A 16,060-nucleotide genomic window follows, 5' to 3' on the forward strand; every position below is an offset into this window, starting at 1 on the left:
CAGTAAGACTTAGTTTGGTATTAAGATCTATTTGACTCTATTAGATAAAATAAAGTTGGGATAAAAATATATAGGGATATGCTTCTGCGTTTTCTGACCGTGAAAAATATATCATAACTGATTCATCACTATATGCGAAATACAATATTACGTACGGAAACAAACATGATATTTTTTTATCGCATTTTCTTACTGCACGTAACGCAATTCTTTCGCAATTCCAAACGAAACCTAATTAGCTTAAATTATGAAGTAAAAATATCATTAACTAACTCAAATCAAAAAATTGAAAGATTGGATACTAAAATTAAAATTTTAAAAGGTTGGGTAGTTATCTCAAAATGGTCCATGTTCAGATAATTTTGGTACATTTCTACCTTAAATAAATTATATTTAATTTCATAGTTTTTTTGGCAATTAACCATTATTTATTTTAATTTTTTTCGTAAAGTATAATTAAAATTATTTAGCTTAATGAAACTATTGACCAAAGTCTCGTTTGGTATCGTATTTGTTTTTACTTCGTATATCAAAAGGTGTAGCAGTGGACGGTGACTTGGTTAAATTCTTTAATCCAAATTCTTTATTAGATAACAAAAAATAAAAGTTTGAAAATAACTTTTTTTTTCTTCAAAATTCTTTAAACAAATTATTATTTATTATTTAACTGGATGCATTATAAACTAACAAACTATAACAATACCAAACAATACCTAATTTTTTTAAAAAAAATTAATTAAAAAATTTTGTTGAACTTCTAAAATAATGCTTAAAAGTTAAGAGAATACCTGTAATATAATTTAAGTTATCAATCCGCCGTTAGTCAAGTGGTTAGGCATTTAAAAAATGACTTGAAAATCTAGGAATAATATCTAATATATCCTTCAACTTTTTAAAAATATTTTATTTATTCATGGATGAAGAAAATATTTTTACTGATTTTAAAATATTCCTTCAATTATCCTCTTTTTCTATAATAGAGTCTACTAATGAGATTGGATTTGAGAAGAATATTTTGGATGTTTAGAGACAAATTTAAAAATGTTTTATAGTAGTAAGTGGCGTATAAGCAAAAAGTTCCTAAAACCTAACAGGAGAAGGAAAAAAGAAAAAAAAAAGAAAAAGAAAAAGAAAAGTTAAATAAATGCAGTTGCGTCGAAATTGGCTAAAGTTGGGGGGGTTCCTTGCACTTTTACACATCATTAATTCGTTATGATCTCTTCTGAGAAACAACGGAGCGGAGTTGTTTCCAAGGGCGTGGGCCCCACAAGGGTGACTGAATCGTCTGCGTATGCGTCTCAACCTTCACAGTTTAAGCCATGCACCCGGTGCACCGTGAACCCTACACGCAAAATCCCATAATATTTTACAAAAGAAATATAAATTGTGGACCACTGTTTCTTTTTGCATCCAACACCTTTTTTTTTTCTTTTCTTTTTTTTTCTTTTTTTTTTTTAATGAGAGAGCAAAGTAGTAGTTTGCTACGCCTTTCATTCTGTATATGGTTTAGCGCTTTTTTCACTTCAGTATTATGTGGTTTACAAAATATTTCTTTAATGTCCTATGATTTTATTTTTTTTATTTCCGGTACTTACTCCGTTAACTCTTCTGTTAAGCCAGTAATAAAGTTAAAATCATAAAATATTAAAGTAAAAAAAAATTAGTAAACTACAGGAAATGCATCTGAAGTTTTTTCTATATACTTTAAGGAGAAGTTGGTGGAGGGACTGGTGGGATGAGAAAACGAAATTACAGAATAGAAACGTGAGAAAATACTAAACCACGGGAAGGTTATTTGAAATTTTTTCTTCTTTTTTTTTTAACCATAGAACGATTATTTGAAGTTCTTTTTTAAAAAAAAATAAACTCAGCAAGAAATGTGAAATGACTAGATTTTGAATTTAAAAACTTAAGTATCAATCATCAAGCTCTGAGTCAACTGTGCTAGATACTGTGGGTCATCCAACAACATTTTTATCGATTCTCTTATTTCAGAGCTATTTAATACCTAGATAATGAATTTTTAAAATTTCTTACGTTTTATTATATACGAATTTGCTCTTTCCAAATAGAAAAACGTAAAATTTGAACGGTAAAAGATATACTATTAAAAAATTTACATAAATTATGAAATGATAAATTCTATACACCATCTAAAGAAACTAACTGTATTAAATTCGTTTAAATTTGTTAATAATACAAATTCTATACTTATATACAATCGAGTAGTTATAATATTATTTCTGATATAACAAGAATTTAAGCGGCCACGACATTAGGCACGTCCAGCATGTCTAATCGTGCCGACAAGATATTAGTATAATTTTATTCTATACCGATGACAGTACTTAAAGCCTTCTTCTTCTTCTTCTTCTTTTGTGAAGTTAGTTAATTAATTATCTCAGTAAAATACAAAAGATTTGATAAAAGAATATATTACACGCAATTAGAATACCTTTGACGCTAAAAAATATAAGAATTCTATGGCATAGTATATCATTCTTGATACGTTCTCGTAGTATACTACAGCACTTAAATTCTTATTTATTTTTTTTATTTTAAAAGAATAATAATAATGAAACATAGACTTTTGTTGGTGCATGATATGTGTGAAAGCATCTTGGTGCAGGCAAGAGTTTGAGTTTCACTTGTAGCTGACTGCCTTCATCCTCCTTCATGTGGGTGGGATGAGGGGGGTTGGATTTTTCTTCTGCTCTTTTATAACACCTCTTTTACTTGTTTGTACATGGAGATGGTGGTGAGTTGAATTCTCCTCCTCTCTTATTAAAGGCTTTCTTGTTCTTCTCTGCTGCTTCTTGTGGGTCTTCTTCTGCTGTTGGTCCTCCTCCTCCTCCTATTGCTTTTTTTCCTCCTTGGACTCCTCACCTCTTTATTATCCTGGTTTGGTTTTTATATTCACCAACCAATTATTCTTGCTTTTATTTTTTGTTAAAAGATATTTAGAAGGAACAATCACACTCCTCCCCTTGTTTTTTTTTTTTTAAAAAAAAAAATCCATTTGTTTATTCTCCTCTGGTATCTTCTGTGCTTCTTTCACTTCTTTTTTGTNATTTATTGTCACGCTTAATTTCCATGTTAATTATTTTCTCCAATATATGTGATCACCTAATAGACATTTGCTTGTTCTTTTTTGTATCCAGAATTTTTGTTTAATTTCTTTGTTAAGGGCACCTCTTTTTTCCATCAAAATTTTGGTTGTTGTTCCATTTCTCTGTAGTTTTTCCTCCCCCTTTTTTTTGCTTTTTGTTTTTTTTTTTGGCTTTTTTGGCTTTGTGTTTCAAAATTTGAGCTCTCTCAAGAACCCATCTTTGTTTTGTTGGTGCCCTTTAATTTTTTTTTTTCTTCACTCTTTTATTTAAAAAAAAGAAAAAGAAGAAGAAGCAAATGAAAGCAATTGAGTGGCACAATTAAGCCAATTTTGTAGCTCAATTTTGGAGGCATGGGGTGTTTCAGCTTCAGGAAGAAGCAGAAGAGCAGGCAAGAGAACAAGAGTGGGCCGACAGCTGCGAATACGCCGGCTCCGGCCTCGAACATTAGCACGAGCCGGTCCGACGATTCGGGCGCCGGCCAGCCGACGAGCAAGTCCTCGGCATCTAATTCGTCGCAGCGAAGCATACCGGCTTTGTACGAAGAGAGGGCTCAGAGGCTCCGCGCTTTCGAGCTCGACGAGCTCAGAAATGCTACCAATGACTTCAGTAGGATGCTTAAGATCGGAGAAGGCGGTTTCGGGAGTGTTTACAAAGGTTTCATTCGTCCCCCCGATGGTAAGGGGGATAGGATCGCAGTTGCGGTAAAGCAACTCAATCAACGCGGTTTGCAGGTATTCTTTTGTTTTTTTTCTGGATCTTCATCACTACTTAGAACAGTTGGTCACGTCGCAGTGCTGTTATTATATTCAATGCCCATATGAGTGATCGCATTGTAGTTGAGTTTGCACGCAAAATTCGTTATGTACGGAAGAAACTTTGATAAATTCTGGTATAAAAAGAAACAACAAGTAGAATGATGTTCCATCACTTTGTCGAGCTGCTTTTCATTGTCGTTGCGTTGGCGTTTGTCCAATCAAACTAGGACCACCTGCGGAATCTTTCGAATATTTAATTCGCGTACGCGGTCTAGTTGTGCAGTTCATGGCCTTTGTTTATACAACGTCTATTAAGTGCTACATTCATCGTTGCAACGTCTATTATACGCCACTTGTTGTAAACATATTAAATTGTCAAACTACTTTTAGGGCCATAAGCAGTGGTTGGCAGAAGTTCAGTTTCTTGCGGTAGTTGAGCACCCAAATCTCGTGAAGCTTATTGGATACTGTTCTGTCGACGGTGAAAGAGGGATCCAAAGGTTGCTGGTTTATGAGTACATGCCAAATAGGAGCTTGGAAGATCATTTGTTCAACCGGAATTATGCACCTCTTTCTTGGAATTTGAGGCTACAGATCATCTTAGGCGCCGCAGAAGGATTGGCGTATCTGCATGAAGGTTTAGAAGTTCAGGTCGTTCCAAAACTTTCTTTCTCGTTATCGATTTTTTGTTCCAGGGCAATTTAGTCTTATCTGACTATTCATGTATATGCGACTTAGTCCGACTGGAGCTTCCGAATGTTTGATGGAGTTCTTCGAAGAAGCTCTAGAACTTTTCAGTAATATATCCGCTACAGCTACTTGTGGCAGCAGAAGTTTGAAATTAGAGATTTTGCTTTTCGGGCCCGAAAGCTCTTCTTAGCTCCAGAAAACAGCACTAGATTCAGTTAGCCAAATGCCTGTCTTTTCAAAGCGTCCTGTTGCGCAGTAGAGAAGATAGGCCAGACAGGCTCTTAGACACCATCACTTGATCAAACAATAGACCCCTGTACATCAAAACAAAAACCGACCTTTCCTCTGCTGATTTTCAGTAGTTGGCGTAATTATATTCGACAGTAGTACAGTACCACACATTCTATAGGAAGCCATTATATCCTTCGATCAACAAAACCCTTATCTTTATTATGGCAAATTGAAGTTTGCGCTCGCTGATATTTAGCATTTCATCTGGCATTGGTCTTATTGATACGATTCTCTGATGCAATTCCATTCTGTCGGAAAATTTTAATACCAAAAGTAATTATTGTTTGAATCAGCTCCTTGTTTCTGTTTGAAGTGGTATTTCTGCTTCTGTGCTCACTTTTATGGAGTTACTTTTGTTCTCTATACTAAGGTTTAAAACTTCAAGAGTTCTTACAGTACTTCTCTATTTGTAGGTTATATATCGTGATTTTAAAGCATCCAATGTTTTGCTAGACAAGGAGTTTAAGCCAAAGTTGTCCGACTTTGGCCTTGCGAGGGAGGGACCGACAGAAGGAAATACACATGTATCTACAGCGGTATGTCCACATTTTCACGAACAGTCTACTGGCTTAATCACTTCTAGCGCAATTATAAAGTGCTTTTCTAGTTCAGTCGGCTTCGACATCGATATAATTTCTATATGTTTCTAGCATTCAATACTTGTACCCCTTTTTTCCCTCCCTTTCCTGTTAAATTTCTATTTGGACCAGGGCACAAGTAAAAACCAAAACAAAGTTGCGCTTTTTGACGTCTTTTATGTAGCGTTAAGTAGTGGAGTTTCTACTTCTCGGTTAATAGTTATTGAAGTGCTGAATCAGGAGATGAAATCGATGAGTACAATAATTTATGGATGGTAAGTAAGTAGATAAATGGTTTCGTCCTACTATAATGTTTTATCTTTGCTCTGCCCTTTTTTGTTGTCACAAGACATGCCGTATATTGTAGATGTCTCTAATAAGCACCAGATGTCTATTCAAAATGTAGTTCCTGTTTGGCCTGGCTTTTACAACGAACTATTTTTATTAATAGGCTTAAAAAATATTATAATTATAAAAATAGTTTTTTAAAAAATTTAGTTGCAAAACTTAATTCGCCGCTTTTTGAATGCGGTAAACCATTTACCACTTTCTCAAAATTTTTCAATTATTTTTATTATTTAATGTTATACATCTTTTGGAGTTCGGATTTAGAAAAAATATAGATTTGATAAAAAACAGTGAATGATTTACCACTTTTAGATTCAGCGTTTTCTAAATATGGTAAATCATTCACCTCTTAAGCCTAATTTTATAAATAGAAGTTTTGAATGCCTATTTTTACAATTAAAAAATTCTGTAGGGTTAGTCGCGCAGAAACTCCCTTTTATAACTCTATTGGTGGAATATTCAATATTCTGGACTATGTTATACTGAGAAATAAAAGCAACAAAAAGTGAAATCAAAGGTTAAGTTTTTTGTACCCACTTTTGACTTGTGCTATAGTTTGTGTAGTGTTTATGCGCCTTTACCATCTCTTCCCAATAAATGGTGATTTTTCCTTTTCTAGAATTTTTCGACAGCACGATGAGAAATTAGTTAGACCCGTTGTTCGCATCCATGATGTTGATTTTATTTTATTTTTTTAAAAAAATTAGGTGGTAGGGACTTATGGATATGCGGCCCCCGACTACATCGAGACCGGACATCTCACTACGAAGAGTGACGTGTGGAGCTTCGGTGTGGTTCTCTATGAAATCCTCACGGGCAGGCGCTCGTTGGAGAGAAACCGCCCGACAGGCGAGCAGAAGCTTCTAGAGTGGGTGAGGCAATATCCTGCTGATGGCAGGAGTTTCTTCATGATACTGGACCCAAGGCTGAGACATCAGTACTCTCTTAAAGCCGCAAGGGAAATAGCGAAGCTCGCAGATAGGTGCCTTGTCAAGAACGCCAAAGAACGGCCGAAGATGAGCGAAGTCGTAGAGGTCTTGAAGCAAGTCGTAGAAATGGAGCCGACGGAAGCGAACTCTTCTAGGGGTGATTTGGGTAAGGGGAAGAGAACCGAGACGGCGCATCCGAGGAGGTGAAACCTTTATAACAGTCGAAGTTTCTTTCTTTTTTCTTTCCCCCCCTAAGTGCAATAAGATGAAAATATGTTTTTGATTTCTTTCTATCTTTCTTTCTTTCTTTTTGGTTGACGACAGTATAGCTTTACTGTTCTTATTTCTCAAGATTCGGAAAGTTAAAGAGTATGATTGTTCTTGTAAGTTTTCATAGAGTCCGCGGTACTGGATGATGGTTACTTTTAAAATCAAGGCTATTATGCTTATTGATGTGCCATAGTGTTGTTTAACTTGATTTTCTCCGCATTTTTGTGCATTTGAAAGGAGCAGTAGGATCAAATTGTACTTACAAAATAGCGGAATCTTAGTTACAAAAAACAACACCTTTTCCTGATGTTCTTCCTTAACTAGCATCTGTAAAACTTTACACTGCCCTTATTGTGGTTTGAATAAGTTCATAGCTAGTTATAGCTTAACTAAATGTGGATCTTAATTTGATTTTTTTTTTTTTAGTTTTGTGGTTGCAAAGCACTTGGATGTAGCATAGTTTGGAATAATCATAATTCACATGCTTGTGCTTTGCCATCTCATCAAACCATCTGCACATTTTGTAGTAATAATGCAGCAGTTTTCTGTAAAACTATTGCATTGTCAGCCCACCTCTTGCTCAAATTTGAATTCCAATGTTCAATTAAATAGCAGGAACTGTTATTTCATGTCCTACTCAAAACTTCTTAGCTGCTATAAGAACAGAAACAGTTCTGTTTTAAAAATACACTAGTTTTTTTAGCTCCAGCAGTAGCAGAAGTTTTGAACTAATGATTGGCTTTTGGGGGGCTGTAAAGCTCAGTTTTTTTTTATTTCCCAAGGAGTCTAATTGCTGCTGGTTTAGTCAGAAAAGTTGTTTTCAGTGTTAGACCAAATGGCCACTTTATTTAATATTTTTGCTCACTAGCTTCTTTAAAAAGAAAAGAAAAGTAAAACCTAGCATATACACACACACACACACACAATTCTACTTTCCCTTCTGGGATAAAACATCATCAGTGCAATCATTTTCAACAGGAAGGGTAGCGTAAACATGCCGATAAATACCCATCTGAATGTTTCAACAAAATGCTACTTGAGATAATGTTTCCATAGAGAACTCCATTAGTTGGCACACAGGTTGAGAGCAAACAAGTCTACTTATGAAACTACATCTGGTCAGAGTCAATGAGTATACACACCATCACCAAAGATCAAGATAGAAAAGGTCAAAAGTGTCCTCTCTCTTCATACACAAGCACGCAAGGATCTTTTGTTCCAATCCAAACCAATTGCAGCACACAATAAGATCTGTATATGATTCAGAAGATACGAAAATAATAGGAGTAAAGAGAAATTAGGACAAGAAATAAATTACAAGTGATCAACTGTATTATCCTCCCCAAAGAGTGAATCACTCGGTGGGGAAACGGAGACGCGGAGAACCGGAAATTGGATAGCTTAGAAGAATTGGAACTTCGCTAGTCACTTGGGGCCCAGAGGAGTCTTCTATTGGCCGGTGGAGCAAGCCCCGGAATGTCGCGGATGTCCTTGTTGTGCGGGTTCACAATCTGTACATTATTTTGAAGGCATTTACAGTAATTTCGTGAAAATGAAATAAGAAGGCAACTGCATACAACTACTAAGCTTTTAACTATATGAAGATGCATAGAAAATCTAATGACTGTTTAATATAACATCCTAGTTGGCACGGATGTCAACAAATAATCCCTGGGTAAAAATGTAAAGGCCTACATGAACTACAATGCATTTTAAAAATTGGTACTGAACTTTAGAATCTTGATTGTACTACTTAGCTTCTAATAAAATTTCATTACCAAAATCCTGTCATGTTAAAAATAGGTAATAATATTATAATAAAGAGTATTAATAAAAAGTAATAATATTATAATAAACTGGTCTAAGAAGCAGAAAATTCCGTTGAATAACAGCTTTACTAGTTCTTGAGTTTTGATTTCGTTCCTGATATGTAGCGCTGAAAATAAATCAAAATTGACATCTAGCTGACTCACCTTTACAATAATGATTGCAATCACCCCGATCACTATGAGGCAGAGCATGGCCATTATGCAACGATCAGTTGCAACCTTTGTGTATCAAAATAGAAAAAGAAAACAGTTAAATCAGGCCAAAAAAAGAAACCCAGAAAAAGCAAAGTGGAGGTTTTCGAAAGACAAACCTGTCTTCCTATCTCTTTCACCAATTTAGATGCCTTTTTAATGGAAAAATGGATCGAATCCAACTCATTGACAATCCTACTCATTTGTTCCGTCTAATAAAATTAAAAGACATAACAAATCAAATCATTTGTATCACCAGTCTAGAAACTGACGAAAAGCTTGAATAAGAATCAGGATCGATGACATGCCTGCGCTTTGAGAGCAGCTGCAGTTTCGGCTCCAACATTGACGGTGTCTTGCACAGTCTATAATATATTGTCAATTGGAGTAAATTAGGTTAAAGGTTACAAAACACGAAATTGGATGATTTTAGCTGAGAAAATGAGGAAACATTCAGTCTCTCTTCGAGGAGCTATTTCTCTCATCTCAGCAGTACAATAGTCAACTATGGAGAACCATCTTTCATGAAACTTCGCAGTTTCTATTAATCAACATTGTGACATTGTCCTGAATTTTGTACCATCGCAGTATTTTGGAGATTAAAATCATGCAGTATAAAGAAAAGAACTTCCACAGATGAGGAAACAAATTAATGAAATTTAAACTGCAATGGCATATAATGAGCAATAGAAGGTGGCTTGAAGCATAAATATAGATAAAAAATTATTGGCGACGTAATTTGATGGAAAAGAATCTATTCTTCCATATACTTCTTGAATCATGAAACCTCATTCAACAAGATTAAATATGATGATGTAATTTCTTTCATAATATTTTGTGAGTGAAAAGGAAACAAACTGTTTGCAGTTACAGTAGCATAACTTATTCAACCAGTGAATTTAGACTGGAACATGAGATCACAATGTGTACCATGACTAACAAGACGAAGAACAAACTTAATCACAATCACTTAAGCAGATAAGTACTCATGTTCCCACATGCAAGGACTAACCTTCTTTGACCTTTCAATAGCCTGGTCGGTCTCGTCCAGCATCTGGTTTCCATGGTCCATTAATTGTTGATTAGTCATAGCTGCACAAAAAAATTGCGATAAGATAAAACTATATCTGCACGTACTAAGTTACAGCATCTATTACGTAAATTCTCTGGAAGTTCTTGCAAAGAACTTAGGTCATTGCCTGTAACATGAGCTGGATATTTATGTATTATTTAGCAAGTTTACTTTTCACTAATTCAGTTTACATTGTGTTTGACTTCGCCTCTGGGTATGTAGCTTTGTAAGGTAAAACACGTAATTTGCTCAACTATATCCTTGTTAAGCCTAGAGAATTTCAAGTGTTTATTGTATATTACATTTGCTTAAAGTATGAAATCGATATGTTACATTAGCTTAAGCTTTTGAGTTGCCTTAAAAGAGTTATAGCTCTTAAACTTGTAGTTGACTCCTACAATCAGACAAAATTGATAAGTGTATGTATAAGGGCTCAACATATAAAAGCATCTTCTGACGAAAAGATAAAATTTCTTCAAAATCATATTGACTTCAATAAATAACAAAAAAGAATGAAGTAGAAAATCAAATATTGACTGCAATAAATGACAAAAAAGAATGCAGTATAAGAAAAAAAATATTTGATTTTCTTTCACAAATAACTGTGCTGCTGGCTTATTTTATAAGAATGTACGAATATAACGGTGCTTGTGAACAGAAAATAGTCTGCTTACGGGGTCATCAGATGTTCAAACGTTATTAAGTGTTATAAAATAGCAAATACGAAACAAATGTAGATTACTGAATTGCTGTGTTTTTTGTAAACTTACTATTTGTGATGTATATGAGTGGACCAGTTTAAGATATCGGAACCATTTAGTTACAATTCTTATCATAGTAAACTAATGTACCATATCAGAACATCACTTACATGATGCTAACAGGACATTTTCTTCACCGAAACCATTCTCGGCGCTAGGGCCATCAAATAGATCAACTCGTTTATTCTCGATACTGCTTGCTTGTCTGCACTTTCACAGAGAAAATGGTCTGCTAAGTAACAGAAAAATGGTAAAAAAAGGAGAGTTTACATAGGGAAATAAGGAAAGAAAACTGTAAAAGCGTGATTAGAATTCAAAGAATAACTATTTTAAGAGTAATCTCTCAAAAAAAAAAAAAATTTTTAAGAGTAGTAAACTATAATGTAGCATTGGACATTGCATAGCAGAGCAGATTATGGTGTTCCCATTGACTGGCCTTACAGAGAAAACATATTACTGGAAAAAAGGAAGCCGCAATACTATCAGATTAAACACCAGGGTAATTATCTAATGTTACAGGCTCGTCTAATCTTAAATGTTTTTCTTCTGATGCTAAGTAATCTATCAACTTCTATTAATTAATTGATTGGAGTATAAGGAAACAGTGGATACTATTGCAGGTAAAGATTAATTAGATATATGTAAACTCTTCCTATATAAAAATGATTTCTACATCAAATGATTTTCCCTTTTCCCCTCATACATGGTATCATCAGTTAAATCTACTCAAATTCGACAGCATGCGCACCCATCTTTAATCAGTAAGCCTTTTAACATATCTTGGCTATTTAAGACTATCTTGGTTATTTGAACTATAAACTCATCAAATTTGCAAGTGTGAAGAACAAGACAAAATCATGCAAACAAAATTAAGAAACTATGGATGATTAGATAAAATCAGCGTTGTAGCGTAATGAGTAATGGATCTGAAAAATTAGTTTCCCAAATCAGCGCAAGCCTAAAGGACTTCAAACTTATAATAGATAAAACAGATAAATGTGCCTGTTATTGACTCCATTCAATGAGATAATTGCAAAAAAAAAGATCACAAAGATATAAAGAAACCCGTGAAATATCTAAGCAGCATCTTCATTTCCATTGTACCATAAGGCTTGTGAAGAATGCTACTCCACACAATCCGTGGAATGAATTGGAGCAACAAACAGCCTAGTTCCAAGTTCAGGTCTTGCATATTGATAACTGCAGGGTCTCAAGGATGGATTTTCTTATCAATTTCACTACATACTGTAATATCTACACTAAACAGCTAACTTCCTTCAACGGTTCAACCCATATCACTTCATAGTTTTTTGTAATGAAAACACTTTTCAACAGCGCGAGATCCCCAGCATAAAATCAGAATCAAAGTACACAAAGGCCAAAAAGTACTTTTCCTAACTATGTATCTTCATGATATACATCATCATAGTACCATATGACACCCTCCAGCAAACAAAGATATTAGTTGAACAATATGACTCCTTACAAAAGCCAACAGAGTGAATGCTAGCAACGCTTTATTAAAACATAATTCCATCTGTGAAACTATAAACCAGGATAATGTAATTCCAGCTCCATAAATGTCCTCCAATTACTGCTCCTTAAAGACCTGTTTGCATTGTACTGTCACACAATGATAAAGTGACGACTCCCTCATGGTATTATCCCTGTAAGGACATCTTTTTTACGGCAAACAACCTACAGTTGGATTCCCTGATTAATGTTTTCTTATATTTCTCCTATAAGTCCATTCATTTCCATCTTGAGGCAAGTATTACACTCCCTGCATATTGATTGAGGTTCTGAGTCGATGCTATTAGAATAAGTATAAACACAGTATTCAAGATCAAAAAATAGCATTGCAACCAAGAAAACTTGTGAGCATGAAGTCTCCAGTCAAACAATTAAATTACAGAGTCTTGATAAGCATACGCATAAATGAAAATTGTTAAAGAAAAGAGACATCAGCATAAAATTAGTCCAAGAGATAAAAACTCACTGTTTCTTGAGAGCGACATATGAGTTTAACTCTTTAATCTGCAAAGAAGTCAACCTTCCAATTAGTAGAACATAAAGTTAAAGATAGATCTACTAAAGAATATGTCATATTAGACTTTTCAGGTACTATATAAATTTATGAAATAGTACCATTGATTGTTTTTTATCGTTAATCACTTTGACGGTTTCACGAGTATTTCTGCTCTCCTCCTCCTTCATCACTCTTTCAAACTCTTTGATAAGTCTAGAAAACAACCAAAACATGGAATTGGCACCAGCAGGAAAAACAAACACGAGAAAATGCATCAACTCTAGAACTATATAAAGTGAACAAATAAAACAAACTGTACAAATGATCAAATCGGAGAAGACAAGGCTAGAAAATTGCTGCAGGTGTACCTCTTACATTCCCGCATCTTATCAGTAAGTTCTTCCAGTTGCCTACTCCGCCGATTTGGGTCTTTAATTTTCTCCAATTTCTGAAACCCATTTCTGCAAAGTATTTTCCAATTTTCAGACACCATGGTTACAGATTACACCGTTGAAGTTTTACAACATAATCCATCAGACCCCTTACATATCTAAAATTAAAAATAAATCAAGTAAAACTATTGCCGCTTGAAACCAAAGCATAATCTTCTCCTAACTTCTCTTAAGTACCTCTCTCATTGCGATGTTTTAGCATCAGAATCCGAAAGGTACAAAAGTATGTTAATTATCTGAACTATAACACATTTCGAAAGGACCACCTAACCTTCAAAAGTTTTGATTTTTCTACCTACCCGTCCAATTCAATGATGTGAATCTTTAATTGATTCTTCCACTACAAAATTTGGATTCTGAGCGATTCAATTAGAGTATTTCACGTGATTCACTTGACCATATTGCCGTTAAAGCAATTGGGTCCCCCAAATTTTGTCACAGAAGAGTCATCAAATAGCCCAAATCAAATAAATCGAAAGATTATATATCAAAATCAAGACTGCTGAGTAGTCATATCGAAACAGAACATTCAACTCCATGAAAAAGTGCTCCTTTTGTCTCTTTTTTTCAGGAAAATGACATTGTTGCGACCAATGAATGTTCATGAACGTTGACTCCCATGCAAAAAATTCAATTTTAATGGAAAATGATGTTAAGAACCCTGCCATTTAGCCATTACCCCAAAAAAAAAAAAAAAAACTAAATTAGAGATGGAGGGGGGACTAAAATTCTTACGATAATGCGCGAAAAATATCGTTGATCTGGCCCTCGATCTGGGCGAGCTCCTCGCTAATCTCCGACAAATCCATCCCTCACCAATTCGAACGGCGCAGCGAAATCAGATTCGAATCCGCTGCTCTCGGTTCAAAACTCCCAAATCCTACGAAATTGTCCCCAAATCGACGCCAAAATCGCCAATGCACGCCAAAATCGTCACAACCGCATCGCGATCGTCGCTAGGGTTTCCGAAGCCGATCGAGATCGCCGCGTCGGGATCTGGGGATCCCCTCCGATCGATTTTCTAGGGCAATGCGGTGGAGGATCGGGATCGGGATCTCGTCGGTGAGCGCACGAAACCTCCTCCCGGTTTGGGGGTGGCTTCGGAGGTTTTCGAATAGCTCGGTATATTTTTTTTCTTTTCTTTTTTTGATATTGATATATTTTTAAGCAAATTTTGGGGATTTTTTTAATCGAGTTTCTTAGATCGGAAAAAGCAATTAGTTTTGTTGTGTTGTGTGTTGACTCATCGATCGATCGTGAGTGATTGGCTTATTTCGCGGGGATTTGCTCCGTGTAACCGTGACACGTCACCGTCGTGGGACCCCTCGGAGATGCATAAATTTGTGCAAAATTATACTAGTACTAGTATATAAAATAGAGTTAATTTTATTCACGTCCCACTAAATATAGTAAATGATAAATAAATTTCTATAAAGTTTAACTTTCATTTATTATTTCTGCAAAAGTACTAATATTTTCAAATATTTTCCTACCGTTAGAATCCGTTTGAAACCATAGGTTAAATACTTTAACCTGATTAGTTTTTAACATTTTTACCTTTCTTATATTATACAGTTATAATTTTTAGAGAGATATATTTGTGATAACAAAATTAAAAATATAAAAAATTCTCTAATGGTAACAAAACAGAATAATATATTTGAAAATATTAGAATTTTTGTAAAAATACTTCATTCACTATGTTTGCAGAACCTATATAAAATTAACCTTATAAAATATAGGGACATATTTTGAATTTGCTACCCTCCAAAAAAAAATATATACAAATAATCCTAGTAAATTTATATTTGAATATATGGCCCTCTTCTTGCCACGTGAGTGTTACGTTTGTATTTTTAAGTTGAACACAATGAATAAATTACTGTATTTAAATATGGTGAATGAATTATCATGTCATATCCACATTTTAGTCCTTCCTTTTAATTTAGGGACGAAAAAACTTAAAAAGAAATACAGTAATTTAATTACTGTGTTTAAACACGGTGATTGTATCACCATTTTCAACATAAAAACGACACCTAAGGGCTCGTGTGGCAAAAAGAGGCATTTTTATGTAAATATAAATTTATTAGAGCCATTTATAAAAAAAAAAAAAATTGAGAGGACTAAATGCAAAAAAAATCTAATATATAGAGGCTTAAACTAGAATATTAAAAGTTATAAAGAACTATTTTGAGTTAACTATCTAATTTTTTTAAAAAATTTTAATTTTACTATCCAATTTTTTAATTTGTTTGATTTGAGTTAGTCAGCAACACTTTGACTTCAAAAATTGAATATGTTGGTTATTTTTACAGATTTACTTAGCATATTTTATATAATTCTCACAACTATAAATTCATTAAAATAAATAATTAGTTTAAATTTTGAAATTAAAATATTATTTACTTACTCAAATCAAACAAATTTAAAAGTTGATAACCAAGTCAAAATTTTCAAAAGTCAGATAACTGATTCAAAATAATTCATAGTTTAGATAAATTTTGTTTATTTTTATCCTATTTTTTGGTAGCCCTATTAGTGATGTAGCTTCTAAATTGACGATATGACTGATAATTATATTTCGTAATTTGTAGACATAATTTACTAATAGGGCTAAAAAAAAAGATAAAAATTATAAAATTTTATTCTATAAAGTTTACATAATTTAAATCGTATTTAATGGTGTCGAAAGTCAATTCGTACGCTCTACCTCGAAAATGATTATGTTTAATTTCAATAGCATTTTAGGTT

At 34.0% G+C, this 16,060-nt stretch overlaps 2 protein-coding genes across 4 annotated transcripts; one reads left to right on the forward strand and one right to left on the reverse strand.

The window, feature by feature from the left end:
• Positions 3,215–7,161, forward strand: LOC109727581 (probable serine/threonine-protein kinase PBL19). 2 transcript variants are annotated; one of them, XM_020257731.1, is made up of 4 exons: positions 3,215–3,841; positions 4,256–4,510; positions 5,260–5,382; positions 6,480–7,161. In XM_020257731.1, exons 1-4 carry the CDS (start codon positions 3,461–3,463, stop codon positions 6,906–6,908), a joined length of 1,188 nt encoding a protein of 395 aa, XP_020113320.1. In that variant the 5' UTR covers positions 3,215–3,460; the 3' UTR covers positions 6,909–7,161. The 2 variants fall into 2 exon arrangements, with proteins under 2 accessions (XP_020113320.1, XP_020113319.1); XM_020257730.1 differs by having other exon boundaries at positions 3,218–3,841; positions 4,256–4,516.
• LOC109726962 (novel plant SNARE 11-like) lies at positions 8,053–14,505 on the reverse strand. 2 transcript variants are annotated; one of them, XM_020256788.1, is made up of 10 exons: positions 14,042–14,505; positions 13,223–13,315; positions 12,974–13,067; positions 12,825–12,862; positions 10,936–11,030; positions 10,005–10,084; positions 9,301–9,357; positions 9,112–9,204; positions 8,945–9,019; positions 8,053–8,482 (listed from the first exon to the last, which is right to left on the reverse strand). In XM_020256788.1, exons 1-10 carry the CDS (start codon positions 14,113–14,115, stop codon positions 8,393–8,395), a joined length of 789 nt encoding a protein of 262 aa, XP_020112377.1. In that variant the 5' UTR covers positions 14,116–14,505; the 3' UTR covers positions 8,053–8,392. The 2 variants fall into 2 exon arrangements, with proteins under 2 accessions (XP_020112377.1, XP_020112378.1); XM_020256789.1 differs by lacking the exon at positions 14,042–14,505 and adding an exon at positions 13,484–13,569.

This window comes from Ananas comosus, linkage group 22 (assembly GCF_001540865.1).
Source record: "Ananas comosus cultivar F153 linkage group 22, ASM154086v1, whole genome shotgun sequence".
Taxonomy (NCBI): domain Eukaryota; kingdom Viridiplantae; phylum Streptophyta; class Magnoliopsida; order Poales; family Bromeliaceae; genus Ananas; species Ananas comosus.